At 39.3% G+C, this 17466-nt stretch overlaps 1 protein-coding gene across 5 annotated transcripts in view; it reads right to left on the reverse strand.

Annotated features, from left to right (window-relative positions):
• The window catches only part of NECTIN3 (nectin cell adhesion molecule 3), a 136600-nt gene extending 122829 nt beyond the window's left edge, over nucleotides 1-13771 (reverse strand). For 3 of the 5 annotated variants that reach the window (XM_081797319.1, XM_081797320.1, XM_081797318.1), the window contains exon 1: nucleotides 13240-13771. In XM_081797319.1, the coding sequence (XP_081653445.1) occupies nucleotides 13240-13399 (160 nt within the window). In that variant the 5' untranslated portion in view covers nucleotides 13400-13771. The remainder of the gene's footprint in view (nucleotides 1-13239) is intronic. The other 2 variants (XM_031037820.2, XM_081797317.1) reach the window with 2 other exon arrangements.
• Between the last annotated feature and the right edge of the window lie 3695 nt (nucleotides 13772-17466).

A 17466-nucleotide genomic window follows, 5' to 3' on the forward strand; every position in this document is an offset into this window, starting at 1 on the left:
ACCTTATTAGGACAACACCCAAATAAAAAACTTTTGCACAGCTAAGAAAACCATCAACAAAACAGAAAGACTACTTACTGCCTGGGAGCAGATATTTACAAATCATGTATCTTGTAAGAGGTTAATATTCAAAATATGTAAAGAACTTACACAACTCAGGACCAAAACAAATAATCCAATTAAAAATGGGCAGACAACCTGAACACAGTTTTTTCCAAAGAAGATACAGAGGGCCAAAAGATACATGAAAAGATACTCAACATCATTAATCATCAGGAAAATGCAAATCAAAACCACAATGAGCTATATCTCCTTACACCTGTCAGAATGGCTAGTATCACAAAGTGGAGATATAACAAGTGTTGGCAAGGACGTGGAGAAAAGGAACTATATAGCACTGCTGGTGGGAATGTAAACTGGTGAAACCCCTTGTGGAAAACAGTACAGAGGTTCCTTAAAAAGTTAAAAATAGAAATACCATGATTCAGTAATTCCACTACTGGATATTTACCCAAAGAAAACAAAAACACTAAATTTACTGCAGTTGTTAAGGAAGCAACCTGAGTGTCCATCAGTAGATGAATGGATAAAGAAGGTGTGGTACATATGTATACACACACACACACAACAATGGAATATTATTCAGCCATAAAAAAGAATGAGATCTCGCCATTTGTGACAACATGAATGGACCTAGAGAGTACTATGCTAAGTAAAATATGTCAGACAAAGAAGACAAATACCATATGATTCCACTTATATATAAAATCTAAAAAAAAAATGAAGAAACAAACAAATAGAATCACAGATACAGAGAACAAACTGGTGGTTGCCAGACAGTAGGGGGTGGGAGGGATGGGTGAAACAGGTAAAGGAGATAAGAGGTATAAACTTCCAGTTATAAAATAAGTCATGGGGATGATAACTACAGCATAGGGAATAAAAAAGTCAATATTATTACAATAACATTGCAGGGTGACAAATGGTAACTATACCTACTATGGTAAACATAGCCTAATAATGTATAGAATTGTCGAGTCACTATGTTGTACATCTGAAACTAATAGAATACTGTATATGCTGTGAATTGTGTAAGACTGTTGAATCACAGACCTGTACCTCTGAAACAAATAATACATTATATGTTAAAAAAAAAAAATAGTAGGAAGGGAAAAATGAAATCGGAGGGGGAGACGAACCATGAGAGACTATGGACTCTGAGAAACAAACTGAGGGTTCTACAGCGGAGGGGGTGGGGGGGATGGGCTAGCCCGGTGATGGGTATTAAGGAGGGCACGTTCTGCATGGAGCACTGGGTGTTATACGCAAACAATGAATCATGGAACACTACATCAAAAACTAATGATATAATGTATGGTGATTAATATAACATAATAAAATTTAAAAAAGAATACTGTATATGTCAACTATACATTATTTTTTTAAAAAAAGCTTTTCTTCAACTTTTTGTAGTGACACCATTAGAAAGTATATTCCCCTGTGCTATGATAACAATTTCCGGTTTCTAAGAACAGCAATGCCAGTCTAAGAGGCAAAGCTATAACATCCAGTGTCTCAAGAAGCAAAAAGCAATGACCTTGACAGACTGCCCCTTGACATTATCTTGGCTGTAGTTCTGGATATGGTTCTAGATGCCTAGCCTCCTTTGGGTCTTAATTTCCATACCTGAACCACCTGATATCCCTCAAAAGACTTCCTTTTAATGAAAGTTAAATTTCTAATATTTGTAATTCAGAACCTTGACTGATGTCTTAGTCAACTCAGGCTGCTATAACAAAATACCATAGACTAGGTAACTTAAACAGCAAACATTTCTCATAGTTCAGAGGATAGGAAATCCAAGATCAGGGTGCTAGCATGATTAGTTCTGGTGAGAACTCTCTTCCTGGCTTACAGATGGCTGACTTCTTACTGTATCCACAACATAATGTAGACAGGAAACTCTGATGTCTCTTCCTCTGCTTATAAGGCCACTAATCTCATTATGGGGGTCTAACCTCAAGAACCTCATCTAAATCTAATTACCTCCCAAAGAACCCTTTCTAATACCATCACATTGGGAGTTAGGGCTTCAACGTATCAATTTTGGGATGACATTCAGCCCATAACAACTGATACATTATTCTTCCCCTTCAAATTACTCATTCTCTTTTCCATCTTTCCCAAGAGTAGGCCCTACCCTACTACTTCTTAACTATCCCCTCATTTGTTGATTTTTTGGAATTTGACTTCTAACCACTTTTACTAAATTACTGAGTCATCGGTGGACTCCTCTTAACTACTAAATATTTTGGTCTATTTATCAAGTAATTTTTTTTCTAGATTAACCTCCCTCCCCCTTCTTATGCAATTAAAATACCGCAATCTTGAAAAACGTTCCCAGTCCCCTACCCACTTCCCTTTCCTCTCTTCTTCCTTCTCTTCTCCCTCCCTTTTTCCTACCCCCCCCCCCCCCGCCTCAAACAATTCATCTATTCCAAATACCTCAATCCCAATAATTCCCAATTCCACATACTACCCCCACCATCTCATAATAAATTTCCAACTACAGCTCTAAAATATATCCCTGAGGCACCACAATTTAAATGCCTCTGAATAAGTTACGGGACTAAATCAATCCTTTTACTATCCTTTTCTAGCCATTCAAAAGACAAGCATTAAGTACATATCCAACTCTTCCTTCTTCACCCACTATGATATCCAAACACCAGGTATTCTGCTCAGATCCATCTCTCCATTCAAGCCTTTTGCCAAATTGTCATTTGTCTCCACAACCTTGTTTTCCATGGACAATTGCAACGGTTTTCCCTTTTGTCTCTCATATCTCCAATATATCTTATACATTGCTGTCAGAGCTATACAGTATCCTCAAATCACAGAAAGATTCAGTAGTTAGTTACCTGGCTTCAAAAGCTCCTCACTGCCTACCATACAAAGTCTACTCTCCTCAGCATCAGCAAAATATTTAAAAATCCATGACTTCCCTACAAAAAGCTCATGCTTGAACCACATGGAAACATTCCTTCCACAGAGTTCTCAGTCCAGTGATTTTTTTTTCAGCCTGGAATGCCCCTTTTCTTTGACTTTTCCTCGCAAATGGAAATCTAAATTCTTCCTGCAAGGTTCAGCTACAGAATTAGATCTTCTATTAAGTCTTCCTCCATTGCCAATAAAGCTGCTCCTTCTTCTATAATCCCACAATACTCTTATATTTCTAATATAAGACAATTCATTTTCCCTTGCATTATTGTTAGTTGTATTTACAAAGCACTTTATTGCAGTTTAATAAGGATTTCATTTAATTTTCACAGCAACTCTGTAAATGATTTAGCCACCTTTACAGGGAGTGAAATAGGCAGAGAGGCTAAGTAACTGGATTTAACACACACACACACACACACACACACTTCTAATTCCAAATCTCCTAACAATTAAGTTTTACATTTATTAAGAAAGAGTCCAAAGCCCCTTGCATACATAGTCCTTTCTGTGTAACAGATGCTTTGTGTTTTAATATTCTTTTCCCTGTTTGAAATAACCCTGTTTTATTTGTCCGAACTTAATCCATTCTTGAAGACAGAGCTCAAAAGTTTCATCTCCTCTAATTAGCTTTCCTTGACTCTTCCAGGCCCTACTAATCTTTTTTTAAGGTTGTATCATACTAGTTGCAATGTTTTTTACAAATATCCTTGTTTATATTTTAGCATGCAGTTAGTCTTACTAATGGGTTTATAAACTTGGCACCAACCACCATATCTTATTTCACTGAGGTATCCTCTAAACTACCTAGCAGTCGGTTGGTGCTATATTACCTATTTCCTGATTGATGCTCAATAGTCCCCTCTATCCCCTGCTCTAATTTCTAAGTCCTTTATTTTTTGCATTACAGGTATGGATCAACTGTTGTGACTAAACATTATATTTTAACAGTAAATATTACTCAATCCACTCCTGAAATTTAAAGTTCACATGTCAAGTATTTTAATCATCTGCTGGAAGAAAAATCTAGAGTGACTATTTTAGATGACTGTAGAGGGCAGCAAAGCAACAGTAGTATCCCCAAAGAAAGCTACGTATATTTCTTAGGCAATTTCAGATTTGTTTTTATATTTTAACAGATGTTGTTAGGATTAAAGTTTTTAGAAGGCAAGAGACATTTCTGCATCCTCTATACAAATTTCACCAACTACTTATGTATTTAAACATTTTCACTAGCAGTTATAAATATAACAAAACTGTGTCAATGTCCAGATCCTTTTATATACAATATGAAAAATAAGTTTGATGAACAATAATGCATGGCTTCAAAATAGCCACCATAATTGCTAATTCTTATGAATCTAAAAGTTGAAATACTTTTTCATTAAAAAGTGTAAAAATAATCTATCTTAAATACAGAAAAGAATGTCAATAGTCTAAACAGTCTTATTTCTTGCTAAGGATAGATGTCATCATTAGTGTTATTCATTCTAGCCTTGATATGCCTTCTTTTTGTTATTCAAAATCAGGCAACCACAGGAGCTATACCAGTTTTCAAAGAAAAAAATAATAAATCTCTGACATCGCACTCGTGTACAACAAACAGAAGGTAACAACTTGAAAGAGAATAGGAGCTCCTACCATTATACTTTAATATTAAAGTTCATTCTGGTTTTAATATGAATTAGCCAAAACTGTATCATAAAACAATCATATGCTTATAATTATATTTATAATCAGAGAGTTACAATGCTTACAAGGATGGTGAAACTACTATAAAAGTTGATACAACTGCATTACTTGCACATGTTACTCAAGGCTTTTCTTTGTGGTAATTTTTTTAAATCTCTTTTAAGTTTAACAAGCAGAAATCAGAGATTTAGAGCAGCTGCTAGAGCCATTAACATATGCAGACTCATGGTTTAGTGAAAAATGCTATGATGTTCTAGCCCTGTGCCCTTAATGAGAAGGACAGAACTGTAGCTAAGTACCTTCTCCCACTTGAATCTCTTCAGTAAAAAGTAAACAGAGAAGCTTTTTTAAAATTTTGCATTTAAAATAAATGAACCAGGGTATCTCTAAGCAGATTTAAAAACTAGACAGTTTAATGGTGTGACTCAGTCAATATTAAATTGAACTTATAGCCATGAATGATTATCTCTAATCTAAATCAAATTAGAAGGGAATTTGGAGTTCATAATGACAGGACACTTGTGAAATGAATCTTAATCTAGCCCGCAATAGCTATGACTAAACTAGAAATCATATTAATAAATTTCAAAAACAATGGCCTAAAGTATTTTAATAATGACAATAATGTTTATCGTGGATAACACACAAATAATTACTATATGAAAATGGTCTTGCCAGAGTTTAGCAATACTAACATTTCATTAATATTTTTGTTTTTCCTCTAAATTGAAGCCATTAGAAAAGTCGAGTACACTCTTCATTTTATACAATGTTCTCAACACTGAGTTGGAGTCCTCACTGTATGCACCTATTTTTGTAATTGCCTCCTGGTTTTTTCATGCCCTTCCCAATAACAGCACTGACATATTTCCATTACAAAACAATTGGCTATCTTAAATTTACCCAACTTATTTCAAAAATTCAAACCCAGAGTGAGATATGTTATATATAAAGTGAGGTATGTCACACAGAAGCTGCTTAAACTACATATGTCCTGGGATAAATAATACACAACCGATTTTGCAATACCAAAGGAAAAAAAATTGCATTCCTCCTAGGTCAATTTTGCAAACATCTCAGATTTAAAATGGATAAGACAATGGTGAATAGAGAGACAGAACTAAAGAAAGCAAAAGGAATTTTTAGAAAAAAGAAAAACCAATAAAGAACTACCTCATCAAGCAACATCTTTAAAACCTAACAACCTCTTCTAGTTTTATATATAATAATATATAATAAATTTATATAAATATAAATAAATATACACACATATACATTATACATATACACATATATACACATATATATACACACACACACACATACATACATTCCCCCTATCTTGGAAGGTAGGAAAAGGAATGTCAAAATAGGAATAATATCAAATACACAAATCTCTCTAAGGATAGATTTTCCAGTGTGTTTTGTAAAATATAGTTTCTTCAACATAACAGATATTACACAAAAAAATTTAATTTGTAAAACAGGATATCTTATGGAAGAATTTCTTAGACTATTAACAAACTAACTTTACATGAGGGGGTTATATGGTTAGTTTTTCCCATTCCCAAGTCTACTTCACCATGGTACTTTCTCCCAGAAACATATCTTCTGAGACTTAAGTTCCACAGAAACACTTTGGCAAACATTGCTCTAAACCTAAAAACATGAAAAAAAAAAAAAAAAAAAGTGAATAGAGTGTGCATGTTTTTCCCTCTAATGACTGCATGTCACATTATTAAACACTGAAGAGGGCAGGCATCCAAGGACTAAGGAATAAAAGATACCTAGGATCAGATAAGAAATAAAATCAAGTTCAGAAAAGTTTCATAGTTACTTAGTATAGCTATTATTCTATTATTTCATTTCAACATGAAAGATGAAATCATAAACCAAGTATTCTCTTGATGCCATTTACAGTATAGCAAATTTGGTCAGTTTCTTAAACAGGAAAAAAAAAAGCAAATGTTAAAATCTATATAGTTTGAAAAATAATTTGTTTATTCTGTGATATGTGTTATGATACATACAATGAAGCCTGAGGCAAGATCTTTAGGCAAAGAGCACATATCACAAAACAACTTATAATTAAATACTACATAACAATTACAAAGACTAATTACTTTACAAAGAATTTGCTCACTTTAGGCAAGAAGTGGTAAGAGAAGGCTTCACAGAGAAAATTAACCTTAAACCAGGTACTTCAGAATTTGAGTTGGCAGGCAGGAAGAGCAATGTCATTTTAGGCCTTGTAAGTAAGGACCAAAGAAGGGCACAACCTACTTCAGAGACATGTATGGTTTAGACCTGCACTGACCAATATGGTAGCCTCCAGCCACAACTGACTACTGAGCACATGAAATATAGCTAGTTTAAATAACGATTGGTAAGTATAAAATACACACCAAATTTCAAAGACTTACTAGGAAAGAAAATGTAAAACATCTCAACTTTTTAATATCAAATTGCATGATGAAGTGATATTTTGGTTATGTTGTGTTAAATAAAATATATTATTAAGGTTAATTTCACCTGTTCCTTTTATTATTTTTAATGTGGTATCAGAATAACTTAAAATTACGTATATGGCTCATTATATTTCTGTTGGACAGTGCTGGATTAAATTTGATTTTGCTGTTAAAATCTTGAAATAAAGAAATTTGAGTGCCTACTACATGCCAAGCACTTCTGATACATGAGTGCACAAAACAAGTGGAATATATTGACATCTGGTCAAATCATAAATTAAAATATAATAAATAGCATTCATCAAGGAAAGAAAGAATCATCTGAAGATGTCTCTCAAAATACAAATGCCCCAATCCCCAGGCTCCATATCCACCCCTCTTGCAAAAATTGTCAATCCAGGAAGTCCACAGTGGGGCCCAGAATGTTGTTTCAAGAAGATTTCCTAGTAACTAAGATATGAATGCACTTGCACGCCCTACTTCTGCTGACCCTGGCCAGCTGAGAACAGTGATTTATAGTCCCCCCACCTTTATTTCTTCTGAATAACCCTGAATAACCCGAGAGCCTAAAAAGCCTCCACTCAGTGCAAAGCCAACCTATTTAAAATAACTTTGATTCTTTTTAACCATTAAAGTTAAAGAAAATCAAAGTTTTTAAAACTTTCCTATCTATAGAGCCACATGTATAATTTACTATCTTACACCTAAAAGACTACTGAAAAGCATACTGCCAATCTTAGCCACTTAATCCAGTTATAAGCTGGCATATTTTCACACATGCCTAAAACTCCAGTTTATGAATATCTACTCACGATACAACAGGTAGTTTTTTCCTACTCATCTTAATTAGCAGACGACTGTTGGGGAATTGCAAGAAAAACAATCTCCCCAGATGCTATATTAAAGAGAATATGTAAAATTCAGAATAAATCTGCAATACAATATCCTTTCTAAAATAACTACAGTACTTGCAAAATGGCTGTACCTAAACTCATAAGGGGCAGCTCTCACTAAAATTTTCAATTAATGACCTATGGTATAATAAGTGAGTCATTTAGGATAAAACTTAAAGCTCACCCTTGATAAAGATTCACAACAAATTTTATTTAAATAAATGATAAAATATGTCAGAACCTATATAAAAATAGAAATCTTAAGTTTTATAATATTCAGGAAATGATATTCAAGACTTTAAATAATTTTAGATAAAAATACAAAAGGTAATCAAAAGTATGACATTTATCGTACTTAGATTTTTGGATCTGAATGCCTGGTACATAAAATCATCTAGTAGTCATCCCACTACTAGCTTAAGGATTATTTGATTTTATCCTAAATTTATATATTAATAGCCATTATTAATTAAATGTCACATCTTTCACAAACTAGTTTGTCTTTACTATGAATTGTTATGAGCACCTTAACAGAGTATACAATATGCTATAAAAATGTTATTTACTCTCTGATTTTAAAGGGCCAAATTACAAAATGTCAAAATACTCTATTTTTTAAAAAGGGTATCCCATCCAGCTTCTTTTAATTTTGAAGTAATAGGCAATAAGCCGTAAGTTTTACTTCTTACTACACTGATATAAAATGTACATCAGAGTTGCTGAATCACTAAATTAAACATATATAAATATATGGAAGCATAGGTGAAATAAACAGGGCAAGACTGTAAATACATACATGCACACACAAATATATAATTGCCCAGCTTTTTCCAATTCCTATTTCTGATGCTATAGCTAAATGCAAGAATGAAAGATTTGGGTCTTTTAGCTTGCTTCTAAATTTGGTTCACTTTCCAATTATATGTTTAGGATGCAGAAAGATTTATATAGGCAGTGTGTATTATAGGCCCCAATCTGATAACTTGATAAACTTAATTGTGACACTTTTCTCCAACTCTACATTTTCAGTATGAACACTAACATTCCAAGCAACCTTATGGAACTGCCAAATCTTAAAAGGCATTCTACATCACCAAGGGAAGATTCAACTTGGTTCCATACAATTACACAAGTTAGTTAATTTCACTGTATCCTAATATTCTCAAAATTGGTCTTCTGAATATTTATCTGAAGTAAATTTAACAAATATTTGAAGAACACTGACTGCATTATACACTCAAAATAAAGATGTAAAGTGCAAATAGAGTAAGTCAATTACCTTGAAAACCCAATTATTCAAGACATCCAGAGTAGAATTTAAGAATGACAAACACTAGGCAGGTTAGTTTATAAGGTGCAATCTAATAAATGCTAACATTTGAATGTTCATTATATTCCATGCACCCTGTTTTATTCTTTGATTTAATCCTCTCAACAATTCTATAGGCAAGGTGACAACATCTTTTTTTTTTTAAAGATGAAAAACCTTAAGTTTACTGAGGTTAAACAGCTTGCCAAGGATTCAAAAGGCTAGTAAGTGACAGCCTTTTTTTCAGAATCAAACTGCCTATTTAGTATCTAAACCATAAAGGGCAGAGACAGAGAAAGCAAACTTGTACCACCTACCACAATGCCTAATCTCATAAGATCTGACTCAATTGATTTTTTACTTTTTTTAAAGATTGATTTATTTATTTGAGAGGCGGGGGCAGAAGGAGAGGGAGAGAAGCAGAATCCGCTAGAACCCAGGACCCTGAGATCATGACCTGAGCTGAAATCAAGAGTCGGATGCTCAACCAACTGAACCACCCAGGTGCCCCTCAACTGATATTTTAAAAAGTAATTCTCTTTTTTTTTCTCAGTTCACATTCATGTATCTTTACCTAATGAGTTAGGTATCCCTCTTCTGGGCAACCCCACAGTACCTCATACAGATCTCTATCATAAACACTGCACTGTCCTATGAACAACTATTTCTTTCATGTCTATCATCACAATGCTGTAAGTTCCTTGAAGCCAGGACTCTGCCATACTCATGTTTTATGTCCCCACGTGCCTAACAAGTGCCGGAATACAGAAAGTACTATTAAGTGCTGTTCAAGGTTCAATATAATATTAGATCTTCTTTTTTATCACCTTCTAACATTCTTCTTCAGATAAAACCTTGATGAAAATGCAAAGTCATAGAATCCTAGTTTCAAATAGGAATTGACAAAGGTCAAGAAGCCTTTACCTTCTCCTTCCTTCACTGATACCATATCCCAGGTAGTATTCTCTACCTTTCAAGAAAAATGGTGGAAGGAAAGTGAGATAAATCTAACCACCTATGAATTAATTATTGCCATCATAGAAAAATATGGCTGAAACTAATATAACATCGTGTGTTAACTCTACTTCAGTTAAAAAAATATATACGGAATTCCCGAATAATGAGCTTTAAATAAATGAGATTTATGGAGTCACATGGTATTGCAAATCTAGTCGCCTTGACCTTTATACCTAGGAATTTCTTAGGCTTAAAAAACAAAAAGCAAAAAACTTGACAGTTTGTAAACATTTTAAAAGTTCAGTTCTTCATATAAGACAGTGTACACCCGCAAAACAACATAAATGATGTCATTTTTTACAGCTTTCAGAGTATCAAGTCTACCATTTGCAAGGGTTTTCTTTTTTTTTTTTTAAGCAAATGAACATGGTATAAAAATTACCTTGCACTAATAGATGATATTGCAGATGTTAAGCATAGCTAAGGTCATGCTAAATTTACATATGCAGCGTATCAAAAATAAGAGCAAAAAGGAAAAAATATCCGTAAATGTTGAACAAGTAAAGGATTCTGATTAACAAATCAGATAATCATCTCTTTAAAGCCTAAAAATCTTTTCAACTCTAAAACTGACTACTCAAACAATAGTACACATAAAACCTTGTCAGTAGTACTATGAATGTCAGATCAACAAACAGGTTACATGAAGAAAATTCTACTTCCATACTTATTAATCATCCGTAAGTCAGGACAACTGTGCCCTACTCAAAGACTGTCTAAAATAGAGAGAGGTTGATGGAAAAAAAAACTTGTCATAAGGGTTCACAAATTAGGGTGTTATTAACACTATAAGCCAGAAAAGGAAGCTTTTTAAAAGAACAGGGCACAGAGTAACACAAAGCTAGTGCCTGTCCCTACAACTACAAGCAGAATTGACTCTAAAAACTTCAATTTACACCTGCTCTAAATCACAATCCATTTGCCTATTTTACGTGAATTTTTAGGACCTAAAGTAAAAATATCAAGCCCCTCCGATAGGACATTACTGAAGAGGTTAAAAAAAAAAGCTCCTTTCTTCTTCCACATGAAAACCAATGCATTCCTTCAAAAGTAATCAACACTTCACTTGTACAAGCACTATGAAATTATTACTCAAATTCTATATCCTTGATTATCCGCACGTACCACCTAGTTTCAGTCTTCTATAAGGCTTCGCCTAGCTAGATAAGCCTTTATTGGAGATACAAGTACTATTCACTGGGTCCTTAACACAATCTAAATCAGGCTAGTAAACTGTTAACACCCCCTCCAACTTTTCTCCCACCCAACTGTAATCCACAAATCCTCCCTAATGGAAAAGAACAGTACACAAATTCAACCTAGAATCTTAAATCAATTTAAAGAGGTAACAGCATTAAGAACTGTGTTGCGGAACCAAACAGCTGGGGAGTGGAGCTACAGAAACAATGTAGGTTAGATAACAAGCAGTTTATCAGACTATACTCTGTAAATCAGAAACTTTCATTACAATGCTTGAAACGTGGTGGTGAACTGGTAGAGGAAATTCTCAGCCTGTAAGGGGCACTCAATCTCTTGAAAACTCTGCCTCCCTCATAACCAACTACCCTGACACACCTCCCGGAACAGGACCCTCTTTCTTCTAAATCACACCATCCCAGAAATCTGCACACATCTCTCCTTTCAATAAATACTGATAAAACTTCTGGTTTCATTTACGATTTCATTAAACACAGATCCAACAGCAGCCTTAATGTACCAATAAAAATGTCTTGGGTAAACCAATCTTTAGCAAGCGTTAAGTTTTTGCTTCTCCACCTTCCTCACCAAGTAAGTGTCTTAGAAATGAATAACTTCCTGCAGTATTTCAGTATTATCAAAAGACACACAGAGCTAATCCCCAAAGACTGGTGACCTTACTTTCCCAAATTACCGCCTTCCACTAATGATCACTTACGTCCATCTCTCTTGCGTGAGAGATCAGATTTTTTTACACGATCCTTAAGAGAGATCATTTTTTTTTTACACTATCCTTAACAAGTGTACTTCTAGTCTCCGATACCTAGGAACAGAATCTACAAAGAGACTAACTCCCAAATGTGACAGGAAAGCTGTAACACAAAACGAGGGAAGAAAGAGACGGGAAGAGGCGTGGGGTTTGTTTTGATCACAACAGCCAGGGCACATTAGATGCAATCAGGTATTTAACACATAAATCGAAGTCCCGAAGACAAACAGAGTTCTCTAAAATAAACATGGACAGTGTGAGAGACGTCCCACAAACTGGAAGGCAGCGACGGGCTCAATGCAACGCGACCCAGAGGCTGCGAGGGCAGAACCGGGCCGGACGATCGTAGAAAACTGACTGCAGGGGATGCTGTAGGGTGGGCTAACATGGTGCCTTCTCCAGGGTGGAAGGCGATGAGGGGTTGGGAGCCAAAGGTTTCATCCGTCGGGCTCTGGTCCCAAAAGGTATCCGGGCTCAGAGCTCAAGTTTCACGGCGGGGGGGAGGGAGGGAAAGGAGGCAGCAACGGTGCAGCCAGGCACCTTCGCCCCAGCCCAGAAGTCCGCGCTCTCGGCTTCCTCCGCGAAAGAGAGAGGAGGTAACGGTCCCCGGAGCAAACACTGAGGAGCTCCCAGCGCACCCAGCACTCGGCGTCGGGCAACGGCGCGGTGAGCGGGGGAGGGGAGGGGAGCGGGCGGCCGGCGCTGCACCCGCTGGCCCCTGCTCTTCCCCGGCCTCGCCCCGGGCGCGGCGAAAAGTTTCCAGCCAAAGTCCGCGGCACCCGCTCGCGCAGCCAACCGCCGAGCACAACTGCCTCGCCGCCTCGGAGAGCGGCCGGCGCCGGGACCCTAGGTCGCGCCTCCCTCAGCCCGCGCCGGACGCCGAGGTTCACCTACCACAGAGCCGGGAGAAGAGCAGCAGCGGGAAGAGCAGCAGCAGTAGCGGTGGTGGCGTCGGGGGCGGCAGCAGGAATCCGGCCCCGGGGGGAGAAGCGGAGGAAAGTTGTGCTTTGCCGCCTCCGGGACACAGCGGGGCCAGCCCCGGGGTCCGCGCCATCCCCCACCCTCCCCCCGGCCCGCTGGCTCGCCCGCCGCCCCCCCCCCCCCGGCTCCCCCGGCCCCGGCGCCTTAGGCTCTGGGCGGCGGCAGCAGCGGCCGCGACGCGGCGGCGACGGCGGAAGGTCCGGCGCACGGGTCCCCAACTCCCAGTTCTTGAGCCGTCGCCGCCGGCTGACACTGAGCGGAGCGCTCACGGCTGCCTCGACTCCGCCGTCGCCGACGCCACTGCCGAGGCTGAGGCGGGAGCCGCCCGCCGCCGCCGCCACTCCCCTCCCCCAGGCACCCGCCCGCCTCGAACTCCTGGGAACTCGGAACGCACCACCCCGCCCCGCACGGGAGGGGGAGAGGAAGCCGACCCTCAGAGCCGGCGCTGGGACTCGCCCGCCCTCCCCGCACAACTCCAGCTCCCGTCTGATCGCGGACTGCATGCAGCGTCTCCTCCCACCCCGCCCTCCTACACACGCTCCTCCCACTTCAAAAAAAAAAAATCTCTTCTCTCCACTTTGATAACGGGTTTCTCCCAAAGCAGGGCTTTCAAAAGGACAGGAAAATCTGGAATAGGTTAGTAGGCCCCGCCCCTTGGTCCTGCCTCGTCCCCGCCTCGTTCCCCCCTTCCCAACGTTTCCAATGGTCTCGCCCACTCCGCCCCTCGCGAGTCCACCGCGGCCCGGGCGCAGACGGAGGCGGAGGGCGGCGGGAGAATCGTGCTGGCTGCTCGCCTCGCCCGGACCACGCTCTCCCTCTGGCGGGGAGCCGGGACAGGAGGGGGGGGAGTTAGGAGGGGAACGCAGGATGGGGCTGCCCTTCCGTTGCCCACGCTAAGGGTCCCTGTCTAGGAGGCTGTACATAGCCTGCAGAACCAGTCATCTCCCTCTTCGCCGGGGACTCCGGGGGCTGAAAGGAGAGACTTTCTCCTTCCTGCTTCCCGGGACAGCGGCGCTTTCCGAATTCCTCCCTTCTTTCCAGCTCCACTTCCCCCAGCCCTCCGAGGCTTGTTTGCACAGGCATTTTTCTTGCTCCTTTCTCTTGGGAGGGCGGCTTGGTGGAAGGGTCAGCGGAGGCAGGCGAGAAGAGGGGCCCCAGAAGGTTTGCTTTTTCGCCCTTGCTTCTCCGGCCGCCGAGCTGTCCGCTGTCCTCGCCGGGCAACTGGTAACAGGAGGCCATGGATTTCCCCCATCGGAGCGCCTCGAGTGCGGTGGTGTTTTTCTTTGGTTTTGTTTCATTTGCATGTTCGCACGTGTAATTTTATTTTCATTGCCTGTTTTCCTCTGAACTGGTCGCGGTAAAGCAACCTCGGGAAGTGTTAAGCATTTGCCCGTAAGAGGTCTGGGATCCACCACGACCCTCCCTCACCCCGGGTGGCTACGCGCCCTGCCCTCTTCATCCGCGCGCCACCCACAGCCCTGGTGGCCTGACCTTGAAGCCACAGCCACTTGCGGTTCTGCAGGGGCGGAGGACAGTTTGGACTGTCCCGAGAGGGACTGGAGGCAGAGGACACACGTCCTCAGTCCGGACACAATTTTATGTAGGTCCTGGCATCTCCACCAGATAGCCAGAAATGTGCTCCCAATAAGAAGGGAAGTCGAACAAGGATTTAGCCGCCTGTCGCAGCTAAACTAATGCTTGCCTGCCGCCAAGATCACACCCCTTCCATCACTAGGCTCCCCCCCCCCCCAGCCCTGGTTTACAGTGTTTTTCTCACCTCCAAAGCTACACACCATTCTACCCCTGCCTACCGCTCTTTTTTCTTTCTCAACTTTCGCCTCCCATCCTGTCTCCCAGCGCTCGGCTTAGTACCTCTCTTCCTCCATCCTCTGTTTTTCTTTTTCTCTCTTTCTATCTCTGTCTCTCATCCAGCCTGTCTCCTGCGGCCACTCTTTTCCATCGCCTATCCTCAGGATGCACTTATGAATAAACCTTGTCCTGCGTCTCTCCCGGAGATCCCCTGATGATGGTCATAATGGACGAAATGTAGCTATTGTGACATTCCTCAGCTGTGCTGACACCACCGTTTCCCTTGAGAAAATTTCTTTTCCTATTTTCTCATTCTCTAAACCTAATTTCACTGCTAAATTTAGATAAAGCCCACTGTGCAGCGACTAGCTAATTATCTGTTTAGATAGCACTTCAACACGTTGTTGAGAGCCAGTTAAATATTAAACAACCAAAATTTTAATATCGCTAGCCAGTTTCATTCCCCTGGCCTTCCCCTGATGGTTCCAGTTTCCAGAAAAAGTAATTTAGCTAACATTTGAAAAGGTGCCAAAGGCTTAATATGGGGGGCCATTGTGCAATTGCTACAGAGACCAGGAGGGATTAGCAGGTTTAGTGCTTCTCAAAAGGATGATATGGAGCTTTAAAAAATGTATTTCCTCCATATTTTGAGAAATTGGATTAGTGACATGCTATGATTATTCTTCTCTGACCTAAAGTGAAGAGAGAGCATGGAAGAGCAATATTTATGGATATTATATAAGCATTAAAAGAGCACTATGCTGGTGTTTTATGTGCATACATGCATTATGTCCTAATATTAATCATTTGTGTTGATATAGCATCTTTGGCCAGAGATGTCAAAGCACAGGCTTACTTCCCATGGAAGGTAGCAATTACTATTATTCCCACCTGACAAGGAGAGGAACCTAGGCAGAGAGGTTAATTGAAAATACTACAAGCCACATGTGGGTGGTTTTCCTGCCTGATCCAAGTTCTTGCCTTCCACTGGGCACCACTGACCTCCCAAGATTCCTTTTAACGTTAAAAACAAATTTGCTGAGGTAACTCAAATTTCTACTTTCTAAGTGTCCAGTCTTAAATTACATTGTTCTCAAATGAAGACATACTCACCCCAAGCCTTCCTGTTGGAAAGTATTACTAGCTACAGAATGAGATTTTTATATGATACAGTTCATTTTCTTTCAAGGGCCAGAATTACTGTTGACTTAAAAAAAAAAAACCTTTATCATGAAAGTATTACTGTGTTTTATACCATTTTAGTTGTCTAACTTTATAGATAAGTTCACTTTTATTGTTTGAGTGACAAACGGGTTCAGGAATAATTATAGCTAACTTATTAATATTTCTGGCACCATTAAATCCAAAATATGCATGTATTTTCCAAGAAGAAAATTATCTGAACAAAAGGCAACAGATCCTACTGCCAACAGTGATTTCATTGTTTTGGGTTAAGAGTACTGATGGTGTCCATCCCACTTTCTGCCTCAAAGACTGTTGGCTAATTATCGAGGTTCATTAACTCTTAACTAAAAAACAAAGGTTGACATCTTAACAAAGAAGTAATTATGTACAGTACTGGGCATTTTACATTTACTCAAATAATCCAAATTAAAGGTTTGAGACTATTATAATAATTTCATAGCTGACTCTGAAACAAAGAAAGTACTTTATAGTGAAGGTGGGCCATTATGTACTCAGCTCATTCCCCTTACCATCAGCGAATTTTTTATAACCTGCTGCGTGAAGAAGTATAGCTTTCCCCTCAGTGGAAGAGATGAGCAATGCTTTGTGGAATGTTTGAACTTGGTACTATATTTGATAATAAGTTGATGTCACTCTACTAGAATCACAGTCTTCTAAAGCAGAAGTATGCAAATAGTTAAAATCAAACTGCAAACCCACAAAAAAGTCCACCCACTTGCAAAATCTTCACCAGTCTCACATTTATCAAATGCAACCATTTTCTACTAAAAAGATTCCCCCTATATATTCATACTGATTTCTCCCTCATATTTCCTTTGGATCTTTGCTCAAGTTTCACTCTATTATTGAGGTCTTATATCACCACCCCATATAAAGAGCTCCCCTACCCCCAATTCCTATCCCCCTTGACTTGGCTTTATTAATTGTACTCACCATCTGACACGTTATGTTTTTATTTATTGTCTGTTTTCCCTTCACTAGAATGAAAGTTCCATGAGGGTGGGCGGGGACCTATCTATTTTTTCACTGTTGAAACCCAACCGCCCAGAACAGCATCTGCCATGTAAGTCCCAGACCGGATGACTAAATGATAACTATAGTGACATAGCATACTCAAGTGTGTGT

The sequence above is a fragment of the Leptonychotes weddellii genome, chromosome 1 (assembly GCF_054177405.1).
Source record: "Leptonychotes weddellii isolate Sample4059 chromosome 1, ASM5417740v2, whole genome shotgun sequence".
NCBI lineage: Eukaryota > Metazoa > Chordata > Mammalia > Carnivora > Phocidae > Leptonychotes > Leptonychotes weddellii.